This window comes from Lepidochelys olivacea (assembly GCF_965140295.1).
Source record: "Lepidochelys olivacea isolate rLepOli2 genome assembly, chromosome: 2".
In the NCBI taxonomy this organism is placed as follows: Eukaryota; Metazoa; Chordata; order Testudines; family Cheloniidae; genus Lepidochelys; species Lepidochelys olivacea.
In genome coordinates, this window is record NC_140412.1 from 268,327,799 (window position 1) to 268,345,238 (window position 17,440).

Sequence of the window (17,440 nt, forward strand, 5' to 3'; positions counted from 1 at the left end):
CTCCCTGCTCCCAGCTTTTAAACTTGTACCACTCGTCACCCGAGTGTAGGACCCCATTAATGAGCATAAACGCTATAAGTGAGCTCGCCCTCATTGAGATGAATCGTGCAAAAACCACACCGCCAAATGCACATTCAAACCCCGCGCAGTCCAGCCACTGAGCCATGTTAGTGCGCAGCATTATTGGCTCTTCACAGGCATTTGCATCAAAGGGCTTCTGTTTGCACAGATGTTCAGGGATTGTCCGTTCTCTGTGGGTGAAATTCACTCCACACATGTAAAGCCCAGCTACCCAGGCTCTAAGTAGGTAGGATGGGGGTGGTTAATACTGCTATCGGTCACCTCTATGCTGTTTCCTACCATCCAGCTAGGCTTTTCTTACCTTATCTTGGGATGTCAGACACCCATCCCTTGATGTGTAATTGATAATGCATATTCAGATTCTGCAAAGCCTCTGTAGTCATTTAAAAGAAGAAAATATCTAGCCCTCGTGGGTGCAAACTGGAAAGCTTCCAGATGTGAAGGGAGTGTAACCAATGCAACCTGGTCTTTCTGAGTCTGCAGGCAGCTTGAAACAAGGGCACAGTGGTGTGATCTCTGCCAGTCCTCCATCAATCTCAGTGGTGTGTCAGCTCTAAAGCCTAATGCTGACACTTCAATGTCAATATTAACTATTTCATTGTTGATCATTTTAGCAGATGAAATGGGGCAGGGGATGGGAATGAAGCCCATGAGGATGGAATTAGAAGTCACTGTGAGGAAGGAAATGCAGCAGGAAGAACAGAGGAGACCCACAAAGACACAGAAGAAGAAGAGAAACAGAGAAAGGGGAAGGAATGGGAAGAATGGGGAAGGAAGAGAAATAAAGGTAGAATAGTGGTGGCCTAAAGAAGATTGTATTTTTCCACAGGGTGATGCTGGAAAGACCAGTAAGGTACTAAGCAGATAAATAATTACATTAACTAAAAGTTTGGCCACTACATAATGTCCCTATTCAACTTCTGATCTTTGTGAAAACCTCCCATCGAGCTCAGCCGGGGAGCCAGGGACAGTGATGGGCGTGCAGTGCTAAACTCATACTCTGGCAAGTGAGCCATAATTAAATAGGGAATTCATCCATCTCCACTGAATCAGTCTGACCCCCCTGCACTAACAGATCAACCAACACAACCTTCTAGGTTCTCTATATTTTTTTGGTATGGTTGCTTCTATGCTCCTAAAGAAACTTGTTCATGCAGAATTTGTGGGGCCTTTGAGGTGAAAACCAAACTGGTTGATATGAAAATCATGAAATCCAAATCTGCGGCAATGATGTTGTTTTTATCGGTAAGAAACAAATACACCCAGAATTGCAGGCGTTCTGTGTGTGCTGCAAGGCACCAGCTTGTGCACATCTGCATGGTGAAAAAGCAGGGCTTGTGATTTTCAGGCCTCTGCTGTGAGGCCATGGCAGGCCCTGATTTTACATGCCCTGCCTCCCTGTGGGCTTAAATACCCACGACGGGTGCAGCACAAGAGCCCAGAGAGACAGAGACAAGCTACTGAACTTCCCCGTGCCTCAGTTTCCCCCCCCCCCCGGTAAGGGGTGGGAGGCGGGGTAAGAAGACTCCGCTCAAAGGGCTGCTGTGAGCTTCACCTAACGCCCTTCCAGTGCCTCAGACGCTGCAGAAGAGCAAAACAGTCGCTGGGTTTTTTTTGTCTGCCAGGATTGTTCCAGGTTCGCACTCCCAATGGCCACCAGGGGGCGGCCCATCCTCGCCCGGGGAGCGGGACGTTCTCGCCCTTTGCAAGGCGTGGAGGGCGCAAGCGGCGGGCACGGGTCCCTTCCTCCCGCATCTCCCCGGCTAACCAGCGGGAGCGGGCTCCCTCCTGCCTGCATGCCCCGCAGCCCGAGCGGGAAACCGGGGACCCCCTGAGTGCAGCTGGAGGCGCCCAGGGATCTGAGCAGGCGGTGTCTGCTGTGGCAGAGCCTGGGGCTGCCGAGGAGGCGGAAGGAAAATGTCTGAAAGGGAGTCTGGCTCGCAGGTAGGGAATGGATCTGCCGCCTCTCGGCTTGGCCCCTTTCCCTTGGGCTTGGCAGGTGATGCTGCAGGATGGAAACAGCCCGCAGGGAGCTGGGACTTCCCCCCTTCAGCCTCTGCCCTGGGCCTGACCCAAACCAAACCAAACCCATGGGCTGCCCTCCAGGTGCAGCTTTGTTAGCTGCACCCATGTTCCTGGGTTAAAAAGCAGCCGGGGGGAAGGGACCCTGTGCGACTGGTTTCGGAAGTAAAGAGAGACCAGCCCTGGCTCGAACATAAGCCCATTTTTAAACTCTGCAATCGCAGAATGAGATCCTGTCATGTTAAAACCAGCCATGAGAAATGTCATGATCAGAACGGGGGGGTGGGGGTGGGGGTGGAGATAAGCAAAGCTCTCATTTGACATATTTAGCAATGCTTCTGTGTGGGTAAAAATAATTTACACTTTATGTCATGTGGCCCAATTCTGCAGTCCTCACTCAGGCAAAACTCCCAGTGACCTCAGTGGGTTTCACCTGGGCAAAGAGTGCAAGATCAGCCCCCGAACTGACCAGGTGAAACCCTGGATGCTAAATGGGGATACTCTGTCCCCATCAGGGGATGCTTTGTTTGGTTCTGCAGCCCTTCCCTCCCTGCTCATCCCCACCAAATTCTCACGGTCCTCCTGGGGGCAGCCATTTTACAAGAGGCAGAAGCAGGAAGCTGAAATTTTTAGTTGTTCTGCTCGAATACACAAATGGTGCTCAGAGATTTTATTAAATTGCAAAAACTTGTACAAAAGTGCTACCTGGGATGTTGACAGGTGCTGATTGGTCGGGACTTGCAACAAGCTTGAATGAGATAGGCTGAGTGATTTTGATGCAATGTCTGATTGGTCAAATGCTAAACATTGCCTTGGTGAGGAACTGGCTTCAGGAATCATTAGGTGATTTGATAAATTTTCCACCTGTCTTGTCCCTGGTGCATGCATGGTAAATTGAAAATGGTGCGCACATTTGCTGCGAGATTGCCACACTTTGTATAACAACGTGTAATGTTTATGCCGTGTGTAAAATGTCTGTGATCATCCATGATTTACAATGTCATTCTATAGCAAACCATTGATTGTCATTTAAAAAAATTCATGCAATTACTGTGCACATTTATATGGAGGGTCCTGGGTGTTTGTTTTTTGCATGTGACTTAAATAATAATATAACACTTGTGATAGCTATCGTGGGTACCCTGATGATGACCCCTGCACATACCTAGATAAATAGAATGCGTTAGTTAAGTTTGAGAAGGCATTTCTTTGTTCTCTCTCTAAAACATGCATCATTCTACAGCACTAGTCCAAACCACTCCATTTGACAGTCGCGATACTGCAGTGTTATCGGAAATGACTGTTGAATGTGGTGGTTTTTGATAGGTAAATTCTTTAAAACGCTTATAACAATTTCTTAGGGTGTTTTTCCCCCTAAAACTTCAGGTCTGATCTCATTCAAAGCTGGGTGAGTAATGACAATCATGTGTTCATTTTATTCAGTTAACATATTCATGGCTGGCTCGTTTTTGTACATGTTAATTATTTGCCCAGCTTCACAAATAGGAAGAATGCTGGTGAGAACTGTCAAATAATGTTTAAAAAATTCACCAAATAAAATCAAATGTTGGAGAGAGCTCGAATCTCAACCAAAAGGCAAATGAAAAAAAGAGAACAAATGATTTCTGCTGACGTTTGAGTGAGAGACCATGGAGGGGAAAAGGATACTTTTCCTGCAGTTAGAAAACCCAAAACCATATTTCTTCCTCCTCCTCCCAATCATGCAAAAAGGCGGAACATGAAGGTCCATATTTTCTTCTTGGTTCTGCTGTTGAAATTCATGTTGACCTGCTACTGCAGTACATCTGAATAATAATTTCCTGTGATTTCAGGTCCCAGTGTCATTTGCCGATGTCTCAGTCAGTTTCACCCGGGAGGAGTGGGAGATCTTGGCAGAATGGCAGAAGGAGCTGTACTGGGACGTGATGAGAGAGAACTATGAGATACTGATATCGCTGGGTAAGTGACTGTACATTAATGAGGAGCTGTCATGTCTGAATGGCTTTGAGAGTTTGTTCCCCTCCTTTTAATCTGCTAGAGAAGGGTACAGGCTTGGCAGCCCTGGAAACTGAAGGCAGTGTGTCCTAGCGGATAGGGCCGTGGGTTAGGGCTCAGGAGATCTGTGTCCTAGTCCTGGCTCTGCCACTGGCCTGCTGTTTGACTTGGGCTACTCACTTCATCCCTCTGTGCCTCAGTTTCCCTGTTTGTAAAACACAAAGCGCTTCCCAAAGGAGGTCAATATCATTATCCCAATGATACCGATCTTTTTTGTTGAAGCGCTTTGAGATCTACTGGTGAAAAGCAACCTACGAGCTAGGTCTTGTCTATCCGCAAAGCAGGGGCGTAGCAGCAGTGCCTACTTCTCACATTCTGTTCCAGCGCTGTCCACCCTTCCAGTGTGAAAACACTCTGGACGAGGGGGGAGTCGCTCTCCATGGTCTAGTCGGTCTGCTGAGACCACCAGTCAGAGCCACTTGGTGCCAGTTGGGCCAACAGCTTCTTGTGATTGCTGTGCTGGGAACTGGGATTCTCAACTTGTTTCACACTGGTGTCCTGAAGATCTTTGGTTTTGCATTAATGAGGGGCCACCTCTGTAAATAACCCTCAGTGTTCATCTATTTTGCCTGTAATCGTTACCCTCTTACAGAATTGAGTTCTCTCTTGTTAACAAGAACGATTTTGTTGTCAGTTTTCATAGAAGTGTCTAAAATTGATACTTCGGCATTGGCCGCTTATTCCCAGAAATAGCTTCTTGTTGAATGGACTCAGCTAACCCCACCTGCCTCATTGCCAGCCATGCAGGCTCAATCTAGCTTCTGAAAAATCAGGATGTGTTTTTTCTGCAAGCAATAAAGATCCTGGAATAGGGATTTAACTGGTAATTTTGTTGGGAATCCATGAGGCAGAATGAGGTGCAGCTTTGCTTGCCTGTATGTACAATCTATTAGATCTTCAGGGCTGACCATGGTAAAACAGCCAGTGGAACTCATTGCCACAAGATATCATTAAGGCCAAACACTTGACCGGTTTCTAAAAAAGGACTGGGTGTTCATATGGATAATGAGACTGTCCGGCGTTGCAGCGATAAAGGTTTAAAAAATAGTTTGGAAGGAACAGAACCCTTCATGCTTCAAGGCAGTAGACAGCCTTTAATTGAGGAAGGGATGTTAGGAAAATTTTTTCCCCGGTGGGCCGGTTATTCCAGAAGTGCCTACTGCAGGGGGTGTCTCGTCTTGTATTGCGTCAGGTGTTGGCTGCTATTTGGAAACAGGATACTGGACTAAGCGGTCTGATCCCATCTAGCAATTGCTATGCTCCTTGTAAAGGGCTCTGCTCACCGCAGATGTATCTCCTTGTGGCTAGGTCTGGGAATTAGCTTTCACCCTGTCCGGTGCCCCTGTGGTTGGCTGCTCGCACGTGGTCCCTCTGGCTCTTGGCGACGGAAAGCGCTCCCCCCACGTAACTCGGCCCTGCAGACCCGTCACTACACAGTCTCCCCCTTGCGGGGTACCAAGGGCCCACTGGACAAGCTGTTCAGATGCTGCCTCAGATGGTCTGTGTTCCCCCTCTCGGTCCTGTGCTGCTGCCCAGTGGCTGGTAGGGGAACCTGGGCCCTCCCGCAACTCAGGTTCTGGCCCAAGGGCCCTCTGACTAGCAATCCAGGGCTGCTCAGTCTCCGTCCCTGTTGGCATTTCCCTGGGCTCCTTCCTAACCCCACTTCTCTATCTCCTGGTCTGTCTCTGGATTTACCACCAGAGCTTCCTCTGCTGCACGTGGCTACTTCTCCCCTCTCAGCCGCTTGCCAGACTCCCGAGTCCAGGACAGGAAAGCAGACACGGAGGCCAAGTGAAGCCTCTCAAAGCCACAGAGGGAGTCTAGGTCAGAGCCAGGATTAGCGCTCGGGAGGGCCTGCATCTCAACCCACTAGTAGGCAATTCTCTCCTGGGAAGTGATGGAAAGCCCACATCCGTGTGACGGGTTCAGGCAGGTTTGCCGTACAGCCCTTAGCAGAAGGATATGACTGCCATGGTCTGGCTCTGATTAGTTCCGATTGTTTGTTTGTGACATGCAGGTGGTGATATGCCAAAACCTGCCCTCCTGCTGCTGACAGAGGAAGGGGGAAAGCCCAGTGCAGAGGATGCCTCTGCCAGGGCGGCCCTGGCCCCCGTGTCTATAGGTGAGTATGGGAAATGATGGCAAGAGAAAAGAAATGTCCCTGAGCAAAGGAGAGCTGGCTGAAATATTTCACCCCCAAAGCTTCTGTTGTGGAAATGGGGCCTTGTTTTGAGAGTGAAAAATCTTCTTGAAAAAATCTTCTTAAAACAATTACTTGACATTTTTATTGTGCTCCAGGCTTCTGGTGCATGAAAAAATTAGAAACTGATGCGTTGCTAAAATTTCAATTAATTTTGAATAAACAAAACATGGGGCACTTTTGAACCCTACGAAAAGGAAACAAACAGTCTAGAAATTTGTAGCAAAACTTTTTTCCCCCACTTATTAACCAGCTCTAGTTTTAAGTAGGAAACCTGCTTAAAAGCTTTGTCATCACAGACAGCTTAGTGTGGTTCTGTCAGCGAAACAGCCAGGACCTGCAATCGGCCTGGCTTTTTATGGTACAGAAATTGGGATTAGTGACCCCATGCACAATACATGACTGTGTCTCCACTGAATAAGTATCGCCTTGCTCTTCGATTCATAGATTCTGAGGCCAGAAGGGACCACTGTGATCATCCAGACTGCTCTCCTGTATGACACAGGCCAGAGAACTGCCCCGAAATAATTCCTTTTAGATCTTTTAGAAAAAAAATCCCACCTTGATTTAAAAATTGTTAGTGAAGGAGAATCCACTTGGTAAATTGTTCCAGTAGTTAATTACTCTTGCTAACTCCCTGTTTCACATATGGGCCCTTTTGGAGTTCAGGGTCATGTCTTAGTTTCAGATTAATATGACTAGGAATTCCTAAGAGAATTAAATCTAGTCAAGAAATGCAGGGGGAGCTTCACTCTTCCGTGTGTCTAATGAGATGAGTGTTGTTTCCTTCCAGTTGCTGAATGCCTGAATGCAAGTGGAAAGGTGAAACTGGAGGACAATGAAGTTGAAATCCAAATCCCTGAGCATCTCCCTTTGTCTGTGGAGTGGAGGCCCATTTCTTGGGGCTCAGAGAGCAACGCTTCACCTTTGGGTGGTCAACTGCACACGGCCCCCCAGGTTGCTCTCGGCGACGTCGATGGCAAAGCTCCCAATGTCCTGACTAAGTGCAAGACGGAGCCCTCCAGGGAGGTGGAAGTTCCACCCGAGTGTCCTTCGTGGTGCGACGGCAGTTTGCGATGGCAGCGTCAGGTCGACGGCACAGCCCCGCAGAAGGCTCGCTGCCTCGTGAAGGAAGAGATTGAAGAAGAGGGCGGCTACGGAACGGGTTTCAGTGCTCAGCAGTCCCAGCGCTCCCCCGGAGAAGAGGCAGAGGCTCCTCCATGCACCGAGTACAATGAAAGCTACAGCCCATGGCTGGGCGCCGCCGGCAGCCAGAGGACTGGTGTCGGTGCGGATCTGTCCGGTGGCGGCCAAGACCAGCGTGTTGTCATCTGCAAGACTGAGATAAGGGATGACCTCCAGGTTCACGTCATGGAGGAGCCTTACCCGGGCGTGTCCCCGGCCGGCGACCAGCCGCGAGATCAGTTCCTGCAGTGCTCCAGGTGCGCCAGAGACTTCCTGCGCCGCTCGGACCTGGTGAGGCACTGCCGAGCGCACAGCGGCGAGCGGCCGTACCGCTGCAACCGCTGCGGCAAGGGCTTCCGCCGGCGCTCGCACCTCAGCGACCACGTCCGCACGCACACCGGCGAGAAGCCCTTCCCTTGCCACCTGTGCCCCAAGAGCTTCAGCCGGCGCTCCACCCTCAAGAAGCACCAGGAGACCCACGCCAAGGAGCGCCCCGAGGAGCCAGCCTGGCAGAATGACCCGCCGAAGCCATGCCGGGCCCGCAAGGCGGACAAGGCCTACCCGAGCGGGAGGGGTCACGCAACCCAGCAGGGGAGGACGCACGCCGGGGGGAAGCCCTTCTCTTGCGGTGTCTGCGGCAAGAGCTTCAGCACGCGTTCCTACGCTGCCAAGCATGAGCGTGCCCACCTGGAGGAGCGGCCCTACCCCTGCGCCCTGGGCCCTGAGAGCTTCGCCGGGCAGCGGGCCCCGGCCAGGCGCCAGCGGGCGCCCGGCGGCGAGAAGCCCTTCCCCTGCGGCTTGTGCGGCCAGTGGTTCCGCCGGCGCTCGCACCTCAGCGACCACGTCCGCACGCACACCGGCGAGAAGCCCTTCCCTTGCCACCTGTGCCCCAAGAGCTTCAGCCGGCGCTCCACCCTCAACAAGCACCAGGAGACCCACGCGCGGCCAGGCCTGCACACCAGCCGGGACAGGGAGCCCGTCCACAAGCTGCCCCGCCGCGGCCACCCAGCCGCCAAGCCCTACCCCTGCCGCAGGTGCCACAAGAGCTTCAGCACCCGGGCCTATGCCCAGCGGCATGAGAGAGCTCACACCGGGGAGAGGCCGGGTCTGCCTGGCATGGGCGACCGGCGCTTTCGCAGGCAGACTCGCACCGTCAAGCATGAGTCCGGCCCCCGGGGAGAGGAGCCGTGTTGGCCCCACGGCCAAGGGAACTGGGTCGGGTCACAACCGCACGCCTTCAAGGAGGAGAGGCCATTCCCGGGGGCCAGCGTCCTGGGGGGGGCGCCGGAGCATCTGCCTGCTCCTGCCAAGGACAAGCTCTACCCCTGCAGCCTGTGCGAGAAAAGCTTCAGGTGGCCGTCGACCCTCAGCAAGCACCAGAGCAGCCACGCGGCCAGGAAGCTGCATCCCTGCCCGCTGTGCCCCCAGAGCTTCAGGAGCCCGCTGGCCTTGAAGAGGCACCAGCCGAGCCACACGGAGGAGAAGCCCTTCTCCTGCAGCCTGTGCCACAAGCAATTCCGCCGGCGCTCCTACCTCAGCGTCCACCGGCGAGTGCACCTGGAGAACGGCCCCTACCAGTGCGCCCTGTGCGAGAAACACTTCATCTTCAAGTGCGACTTCGTCAAGCATTACGGCTTCCACACGGGCGAGCGGCCCTACCCCTGCAGCCGCTGCGCCCGCAGCTTCCGCAAGCAGTCGCACCTCACCGAGCACCTCCGCATCCACACCGGCGAGAAGCCTTTCTCCTGCAAACTGTGCGACAAGCGCTTCGGCCGCCGCTCCACGCTGACCAAGCACCAGCAGATCCACAGCCGGCGCGCGCCCCTCCGCTGCACCGACTGCCGGAAAACCTTTGCCGTGGAGTCGGTGTTTCTCGTGCACCAGAAAATGCACGGCAGGACGGCTGCGCCCAGTGTGTGACTCTGTTTCCAGAAGCACGGCACACCTGCATGGGCCACAACATCTGGGCAGCCGATGATCTGTAGCCAGCTGCTGCATGGGCCAGCGAGTCACTCCAAAGGTCAGCTTTGCTGACTGCCAAAGTGGAGAAGGGGTCTAGTCAATTGCCAGGTGCCTCCCGCTTAAAAACGGCACTAGGGTTATTTTCATGACTGCAGTGGACAAAGGATCCGCATGGAAAACTTTGCTTGGATCATACAGCGGGCTGGAGGATATGCAAGACATAAGAGAAATTATTGAAATATGAGCTATTCGTTATGCCTCTGGGCGAGTCCCCAGCAGTGGGGATTGAACCTGGGATATCTAGATATCAACACATGAGCCTCTCTCCTGCTTGGGCTAAAAGACTCAGCTGTTTAAAGCTAAGAACATAAGAACAGCCCTGCTGGGTCAGACCAATGGTCCATCTAGCCCAGTGTCCCGTCTTCCGACAGTGGCCAATGCCAGGTGCCCCAGAGGGAATGAACAGGGAATCACCAAGTGAACCATCCCCTGTCGCCCATTCCCAGCTTCTGGCAAACAGAGGCTAGGGACACTCAGAGCCTGGAGCTGCATCCCTGACTATCTGGGCTAATAGCCATTAAGTGCTATATCCTCCATCAACTTACCTAGTTCTTTTTTTTAATCCTGTTACAAGTTTGGGCTTCACAACAGCCTCGGGAAAAGAGCTCCCCAGGTTGGCTGTGCGTTGTCCTGATGTTTGTTTTAAACCTGCTGCCTATTAATTTCATTGGGTGACCCCTGGTTCTTGTGTTACGGAAAGGAGTAAATAACACTTCCTTATTCACTTTCTCCCCACCTGTCAGGATTTTACAGATATCTATCATATGCCCTCTTAGTCATCTCCTTTCCAAACTGAAAAGTCCCTGTCTATTTAATCGCTCCTTATATGGAAGCTGTTCCAGACCCCTAATCAGTTTTGTTGCCCTTCTCTGTATCTTTTCCAATTCTAATCCATCGTTTTTGAGATGAGGTGACCAGATCTGCACACAATATTCAAGGTGTGAGCGTACCATGGATTTACATAGAGGCTGTTTGATATTTTCTCTTGTTATCTCTTCCTTTCCTATTGCCACTCTGTTCATTTTTCTGAGTGCCGCTGCTCATTGAGCAGAGGTTTTCAGAGAACTATCCATGATGACTCCAAGATCTTTCTTCATACATCATTTTTTATGTCAGTTGGGATTATGTTTTCCCATGTGTATTACTTTGCATTTTATCAGCATTAAATTTCATCTGCTCAGTCACCCAGTTTTGAGATCCCTCTGTAACTCTTTACAAACTGCTTTGGACTTAACTATCTCGAGTAATTTTGTATTGTTTGCAAATTTTGCCACCTCACTGTTTACCTCTTTTTCCAGATCACTTATGAATATGTCAGACAGCCCTGGTCCCACTACAGACCCCTGCGGGTCACCACTATTTTCCTCTCGCCATTGTGAAAACCAACCATTTATACCTACCCTTTGGTTTCTGTCTTTTAACCAGTTACTGATCCATGAGAGGCCCTTCCCTCTTATTCCATGACTGCTTACGAGTCTTTGGTAAGGGCCTTGTCAAAAGCTTTCTGAAAATCTAAGTACGCAATATTCAATGGATTACCCTTGTCCACATGTTTGGTGACCCCGCTCAAAGAATTCCAGTAGATTGGTGAGGCGTGAGCTCCCTTTACAAAAGCAATTTTGACTCTTCCCCAACAAACTGTGTTCACCTATGTGTCTGATAGTTTCAACCAATTTGCCTGGTACTGAAGTCAGGCTTACTGACCTGTAATTTCCGGGAGCTTTTTAAAAAAATGGTTGAAACGTCCCCACGTACAGCCGCATGAAGAATACAGGTACTTTGCCTGTCGCTGCACGCCGCAGTGAAAGGCTCTGGTAGGGGGCGGCGACGGGACACTCCACTGTTAAAAGTAGCAGTGTAGACGTGGGGGGCGCTGCTTGGGCGTGCAGAGAGCTGTGTTGGGTGAATATGGCCTAGAGTTCAGGTGCACAGGGCATGCTACTCGCCTAAACCGTGTCTTACCATCTACCCTGCTGGTTATGCCTGTGCTAGGGGGTTGCAGCATTTGGACTCTACCTGCTGCCAAAAGCGTAGAAGAAGCCTTAGCCAACGCTGTGGCAGGCTCCTCAACTGCTATCTGTGGCCTAGCCACCGCTAGAGGGGGACAGAGCTCTGCCGTGAGTGGTCGCCGCCTACATATTAAAGAGTGTTTTCTCACCTGGGGCTGAGACTCCATCAGCTCTCATGTGCTAAGCTTGGTCACGCCAGGTCAGTACTTGGACGGGGGACCGGCTGCTGAAGGCAGGATGGGAATTCGAAAGGTGACTCTTCCACGTGAGCTGGTGCTGAACCCAGGGCCCAGCATGGTGCGAAGGGACACAGTGCTTCTGGAGGTGCTGATGTTTGGACGAGATGTAAGACTGGGGTCCACCACTTGTCCTCATTAAAGATCTCCTGAAGTGCGTCCAGAGTGCTATCCTGGCCCCATCCCATCTCTGGTATCAGCATTCAGCCAACTTGGAAATCTGTCCCCACACTTTCAGTCGGATGGGATATTCTTCCTGCTGTGCCGTGTTACTGCGTGTAGTTAAACCGTTGCCATGTTCAACCCCAGAGGCAACTGCATATCAGTGATAGAGTCAAGGGGTAATTTCCAGTGTATATAGTTGAAGACTGCAAAGAACGAGATGTACAAGATATTACCACTAATATCTAGCTCAGGCCTCCCATAAGAGACATGTGCCCACAGGGTGGGGGAAAGAGTTCTTGTAAACGTAGCCTGGTATCGGAGCACAGTCGACTGGGTAGTCCTGGTGGTGCACAGGTGTGTGGAATGCAGCATCCAGCCTCCGCAATACAGACCTCCTCTTGCTTCCGGCTCGGCCTCCTACTTAAAAGACTGATGGTTTTTACTGTAGGTAACAAGGGTGAGAACCAATTGCACTGATTAGTCAGTAACGATTCCAGTTCTATCACCGTAACCCGATGCTCAATTTCTTGCACTCAATGGCTTAGCTGTAAATGGACAATAAAAAGGTTTATTACAAGTGCTGTGGCTGGTTATTATCTTGGAATAGGACCTGAGTTCAGGTCAACTGTTGGTCTTTTATTTAAATGTTCTAATGGTGGAATATGTCTGGGCCAAATCCCAATGGACCTTGGCAGGAAGCTCCGGGAAAGAATCCTTCCCATGCGTGGCTTCCTCCGTTCTCCTGGGAGGCAGGGGAGGACTTCAGCCACCCTAGTCAATAAGAGGGTGCCTGGAGCATTAGGCCAAAAGCACACAACTTGTTTGTCATGTCTCGTCCAGTGTTAGCGAGATGCCAGGAGTTCTCCTGGAGCAGGAGAGGCAGGGAGCTGTACAGGGTTGGGTGCCAGCCTGGGAGCTCGGGCCAGTTCTGCCATTGACTTACTGGGTCAGCTGCTCAAACTTTGCAGGCATCTAAAAAGTTTGTCACCGTTCCTTGCTATTGTCCTGTTGGATGGGTGGCAACACCCAGAGCGCGCAATGCCCTGGCCTGCCAGGCAAACGCAGGCTCTGCCTCGGGCCTGAGAAAGGGTGATCTGGCTTGCAGAAGGGATGGGCTCTCAGAGCTCCTACCTACATTGGTGGCGAACTGGGAGTGTCCAGCCCTGCTGAAAAATCCGCCCATTCCTAGGGGACTCACTTCAAGCACCTGCATGTGGCCAGTGCTTCTTGGCTCTTATGAGCTGTGGCTTACACACATCACCTCGCCTTAGTGTTTGGGCATGTCCGCCACCTGCCTGCCCCCTGCCCTCTGTGTCTCGCTGGTGCCGACGTACGTGGATGAGGATTCCAGTTCTGCTCTCTCCAGAGCCGTACAGAGGGAGTGACATCCTCACTCCATGCCAGGATGCTGCAGTGACTGCATCCCTTCGTCCTCCGTTGCCCACACCAGGCGTGTGCTGGACAGGCACAGCGGTGCACTCAGTGCTGAGATGCTGTAACGCACAATGTGGTTTGTTACCAGCTAGCGTTTCCTGCAACAGCATACGTCTGGAACATAGCATCTTAGCACCAGTAACCTGATGGTGCTCTGAGCCCTTTAGAAATAGGAATCCTCACCCCCCGGCCCTTTTTCCGGAGGAGTACAGAGAGGCGCAGTGACTTGTGTGAGGGAATCCATGGCAGAGCTGGGTCTAGAGCCCCCATCGGATTTATCTATTGAGCACGATTCACAGGGATCTCTAGGTATTGCATCTCCTGCCTTCCCAGCCTGTACATTAGCTACGCTGGGGTCCCTCCTATAGGTTGAGCCATGTAGCCCCCACCACTACACCTGGAGTCAGACTGCTGGGAGAAGGAGCCCTTGGTAAGTTCTTCAAGGGGCTTTCCAAATCTGGGCCTCAGAGCCAGGTTGTGCCTGCAATGTGCCCTGGACTGGCCTCTGGCTGTGGTCCTGTCTCAAGAGTACTCTTGAGTGTGTGCTGGCGGTCAGGCACCCCGGCCTTTCCCAGCTAGGATACAGCTCCAGCCCCAGCCTGGGCCCTGATCTGCTTGTACAGCCAATTTCCCACAGCCCTCCCCTGGCTGCTTGGGCCAGCGCTGGACTGGGACCGGTGGCCATTGCTGCTGCCCATGCAGGGCTCTCACTGTGGGGGTGTCAGGCTGCCTGTAGCTGAAGAGCCAGGTCTGCCCTGAGTCCTCTCCTCTTGGCTCCTGTCATATGCCCAGCTCAGGGCCTTCACTTACCCTCCCTCCCTGGCCCATGGCTGGCTGGCCCCTGCAGCCCTCCTCCCAGCTTGTGCAAGGACCCTATTGCTTGCCCCACAGGGGAGGAGCCCGGAGTGGCTGTTATAGCATTACTGCAAGCCATGGGTCCCTGGTGGTTGATAGGAGAATTCAGGGGCACTCTGAACCCTAGCAATCTTCTTAAGTCAGCCCCTTCTCCCCTATGTATTTATTTGCTATTGCTACCCCCAAGGGTGCTACCCCTGCCTTGCCAGCTGGGATTGTTTAGCAAGTATCAGTAGGGGCCTGAACTGGTCCTTCTGGCATCCGCCACCCACGGAGCTGCTCTGAGCACGGCTCAAGGATTGTGACCAGAGCGTGATTGAACCAGCCACTGGCCGAGACAGTGGTGGAGCAGGCCTCTCCGGCTGGGACCATCTACTCACACTCCATCCATAGTCCCAGTGGAGGTGGACGGTTCTCATCAAGTGACCAACAGTGAAATATTTAATGCTAATGATGTTTAAATTGTCATCATTTGGGTTCAGACTCAACACCTCCTTGAGATGAATGGGGCACTTTACACCTTGCTTTTGGGCCTAGTCCTAAATAACAGAGGCCATGAATTGCAACCCAGAAAGAGGCTCCACTCCAAGAAATATTAAAATCGCACTGTAATAGGGATGCACCTGGCTTTTACAGCGCCCTACAAGAAACCCTGTGGTTCTACTATACCCTGCCCCAGGAGAAGAGCAGCGAAGGTGGGTCATCCAGGCCTGCCTAGGCAGGCCTCAGGGAAGCAGCCAATCAGAGCCCAGCTGGGTCAGATAAAAGGATCTGCAGGGGCTCAGCAGTCAGTTCCTGGTGGGGACCAGATGGGCGAGGCAGGGTGCCCTCTCCAGCTGCAGAAGCTTGAGGGACTACCAGAGTTAGGTTCCGGCAGCATTTGCTGAAGCTGGAGAGAGAGGCCCCGAGAACTTTTAACCCTGAGGTAAAGGGTGCTGATAAGAGGGCCGCAGGAAAGGCCCACGGAAAGAGCAGCAAAGACTTGCAATTGGGCAGCATGTGGCCTGAGGTGGAACCTGGAGCAGGGGGCATCTCAGCTTCCCCCACCGACAAAGTGGTGTAAACCTGGAAGCCTGAATGAAGGGCTGAATTTAAAGGGCCCAGAGCTGGGGCTGAAAACTCTGGGGAGGGCAGACAGTTCCACTGGACTTTGGAAGGGGTTTATTGTGACTGTGTGAGCCAGCCAGAGGGCTGAGTTCCTGAAGACCTGCCAAGCCTGGTCAACAACCTACAGGGGAGTGCCAGAAGCGGGAAAAGGACTGCGGTACCACACCCAGCCACCAGGAGGCACTCAAGAGGTGAATGTCCCCCATTACAAGCACATTCAATGTGGGGATGGTGGAAGTTGATCCCAGTGATAAGAGGGCTGCTCTGACTCAACACACTCAGCTTATAACTAACTAGCCGCCTGTAGCTGGAGGGGCTCTCTGCTGCCCTTCAGACTCTGCTTCAGGGAAGTGAAGCAGAGTGCAATTTAACCACTTAGCATGGAAAGGAAGTTAAGACCTGATTCTACATCCATTGGACATCACTGGGCAGCTTTCCATGGGATCAGGCCTTCTCTGGGCAGAATTTAAGTACATTTTCAATACAGCTAGAGTAGGGATGGCCAGCTACTCTGGAAGGGGGGAAACACTGGTACAAATGGGTTAAATAAATGCATTCTACCTTGGGTCCGCATTGGGAGTTCATGGGAATTCTGCCAGAACACCACATTATGGGTTGAGGCTGCAGTTAATTTTGTAGTAAGTCCTCTGCTTTGCTGACTACAGATTCACGCCTATGGGAATGCTGCTGTGGTGAACACTTATTTCCCTGCCTCCAATGAAATGGTGGGAGGAAAACGGGTCACTGCTGTTTCACTTCTTCCTATGGAGTTGGGTTCAAAAACATGGCCTCTACATTTGGCTTTTTAAATAATTTATTTAAACTCACTCCTTCAAGTGGGCTTAGAATGCAGCTGCGTACATTTAAACACTCCTATGTAACCTTCAGGCTAGGGTCTGTACGCTCACACAGTCACATAACCTTCCTTGTCTTTGTTCCCCCCTCCTGTGACGACTCCTGCTGTCAGATTAGCCAGTTGGGGTCAGGACTCAGTATCCACAATGTCTTGCACCTGCTCCTTTATTATTTAGTGTCATACATTGGTTCAAAATGCATCAACACTTCTCCTTTGTAAGAGAGTAAAAAGCACTCGAGACGGGACTGGGGGCAGAGTGCAGCTTGCATTTGCCTGTCCATCTTCAGTGTCCTGCCCTTCATGACTTCAGTAGGTTTGGGAGCACCAAGAGGGTGGTTCCCACTAAGAGCCCTGGGGTTGTAAGCCCTGCTTTCCTCCCAGCATCTGTCTGAGCGGCCTGGGCTCATACGTAGGAATCGCCACCTCTTGGACTCTCGTTATCACTGACAGTTGCTCAAAACTCAGTTTAAACCAATTATTTAGGAAATCAAACACGTTTAGTTTATTACCAATGAATGTAACAAAGTCACACATTATCCAAAGTCATGTACAAGCATGGCCATGGAGGCACAGTCCAAGGCCAGACAGGCAGAGCCAGGATTAGAATGCAGGACTTCCAATCCTATGCTCACCCAAAGAACCTATTTTTAGTGGCCATGATAGGGCTGGCTCCAGCCCCCAGGGCCATGCATGAGCAGTCCTGTCCGGTCTCTAGAAAACGACATGCAAGTGAGCAATAGGTCACTTACCCTCCATTCTTTCCATAGAGTCTTTACACAGAGGAACAGTGGTAAACCACAAAGTAGCCTACAGCTCCTAGCTAGAAGAGAATGGACATGTGCAAACCTGAAACCATGGGGGCCATACACAAACTGTACATATAAAACAAATCTGTGATGAGAATTCTAACAAGACACCAGCTGCAGGATATGAGACACCCCCCTGCTGTACACAAGGGGGGGGGGCACGCGGAGGAATCTAGCTATCAAAAGTTTCTAGTCAGTTTCCAGTTTAGCCGAGTCTGCCACATAGGCTCAGGTCTCCTTCCCAGCTCCAAGGGTGAGCGATCTCTGGCAGTGAATGTTCCTCCAGCGCTCAGGTGGTTCCGTAGCTTTGGCGGCTATACGATAAATACAGACATGGAGACCGAACCTGCAAAAACTAAGGATGTGACTGGTCCCATGGAAGTCACATGCTTAAAGTTAATCACGCC

At 51.6% G+C, this 17,440-nt stretch overlaps 1 protein-coding gene across 2 annotated transcripts; it reads left to right on the top strand.

The window, feature by feature from the left end:
* The first annotated feature begins 1,774 nt into the window (after positions 1 to 1,774).
* LOC311515910 (uncharacterized protein) lies at positions 1,775 to 12,552 on the top strand. 2 transcript variants are annotated; one of them, XM_084619407.1, is made up of 4 exons: positions 1,775 to 2,025; positions 3,936 to 4,062; positions 6,176 to 6,280; positions 7,152 to 12,552. In XM_084619407.1, exons 1-4 carry the CDS (start codon positions 1,999 to 2,001, stop codon positions 9,461 to 9,463), a joined length of 2,571 nt encoding a protein of 856 aa, XP_084475533.1. In that variant the 5' UTR covers positions 1,775 to 1,998; the 3' UTR covers positions 9,464 to 12,552. The 2 variants fall into 2 exon arrangements, with proteins under 2 accessions (XP_084475533.1, XP_084475534.1); XM_084619408.1 differs by lacking the exon at positions 6,176 to 6,280.
* Positions 12,553 to 17,440: the final 4,888 nt, after the last annotated feature.

Excerpts from the sequence above, each read along its gene's own strand:
- LOC311515910 (XM_084619407.1), top strand. The coding sequence starts at position 1,999 with ATGTCTGAAAGGGAGTCTGGCTCGCAG. Across the intron at positions 2,026-3,935 it reads AAAGGGAGTCTGGCTCGCAG|GTCCCAGTGTCATTTGCCGA; the intron begins GTAGGGAATGGA and ends CTGTGATTTCAG. Across the intron at positions 6,281-7,151 it reads CCTGGCCCCCGTGTCTATAG|TTGCTGAATGCCTGAATGCA; the intron begins GTGAGTATGGGA and ends GTTTCCTTCCAG.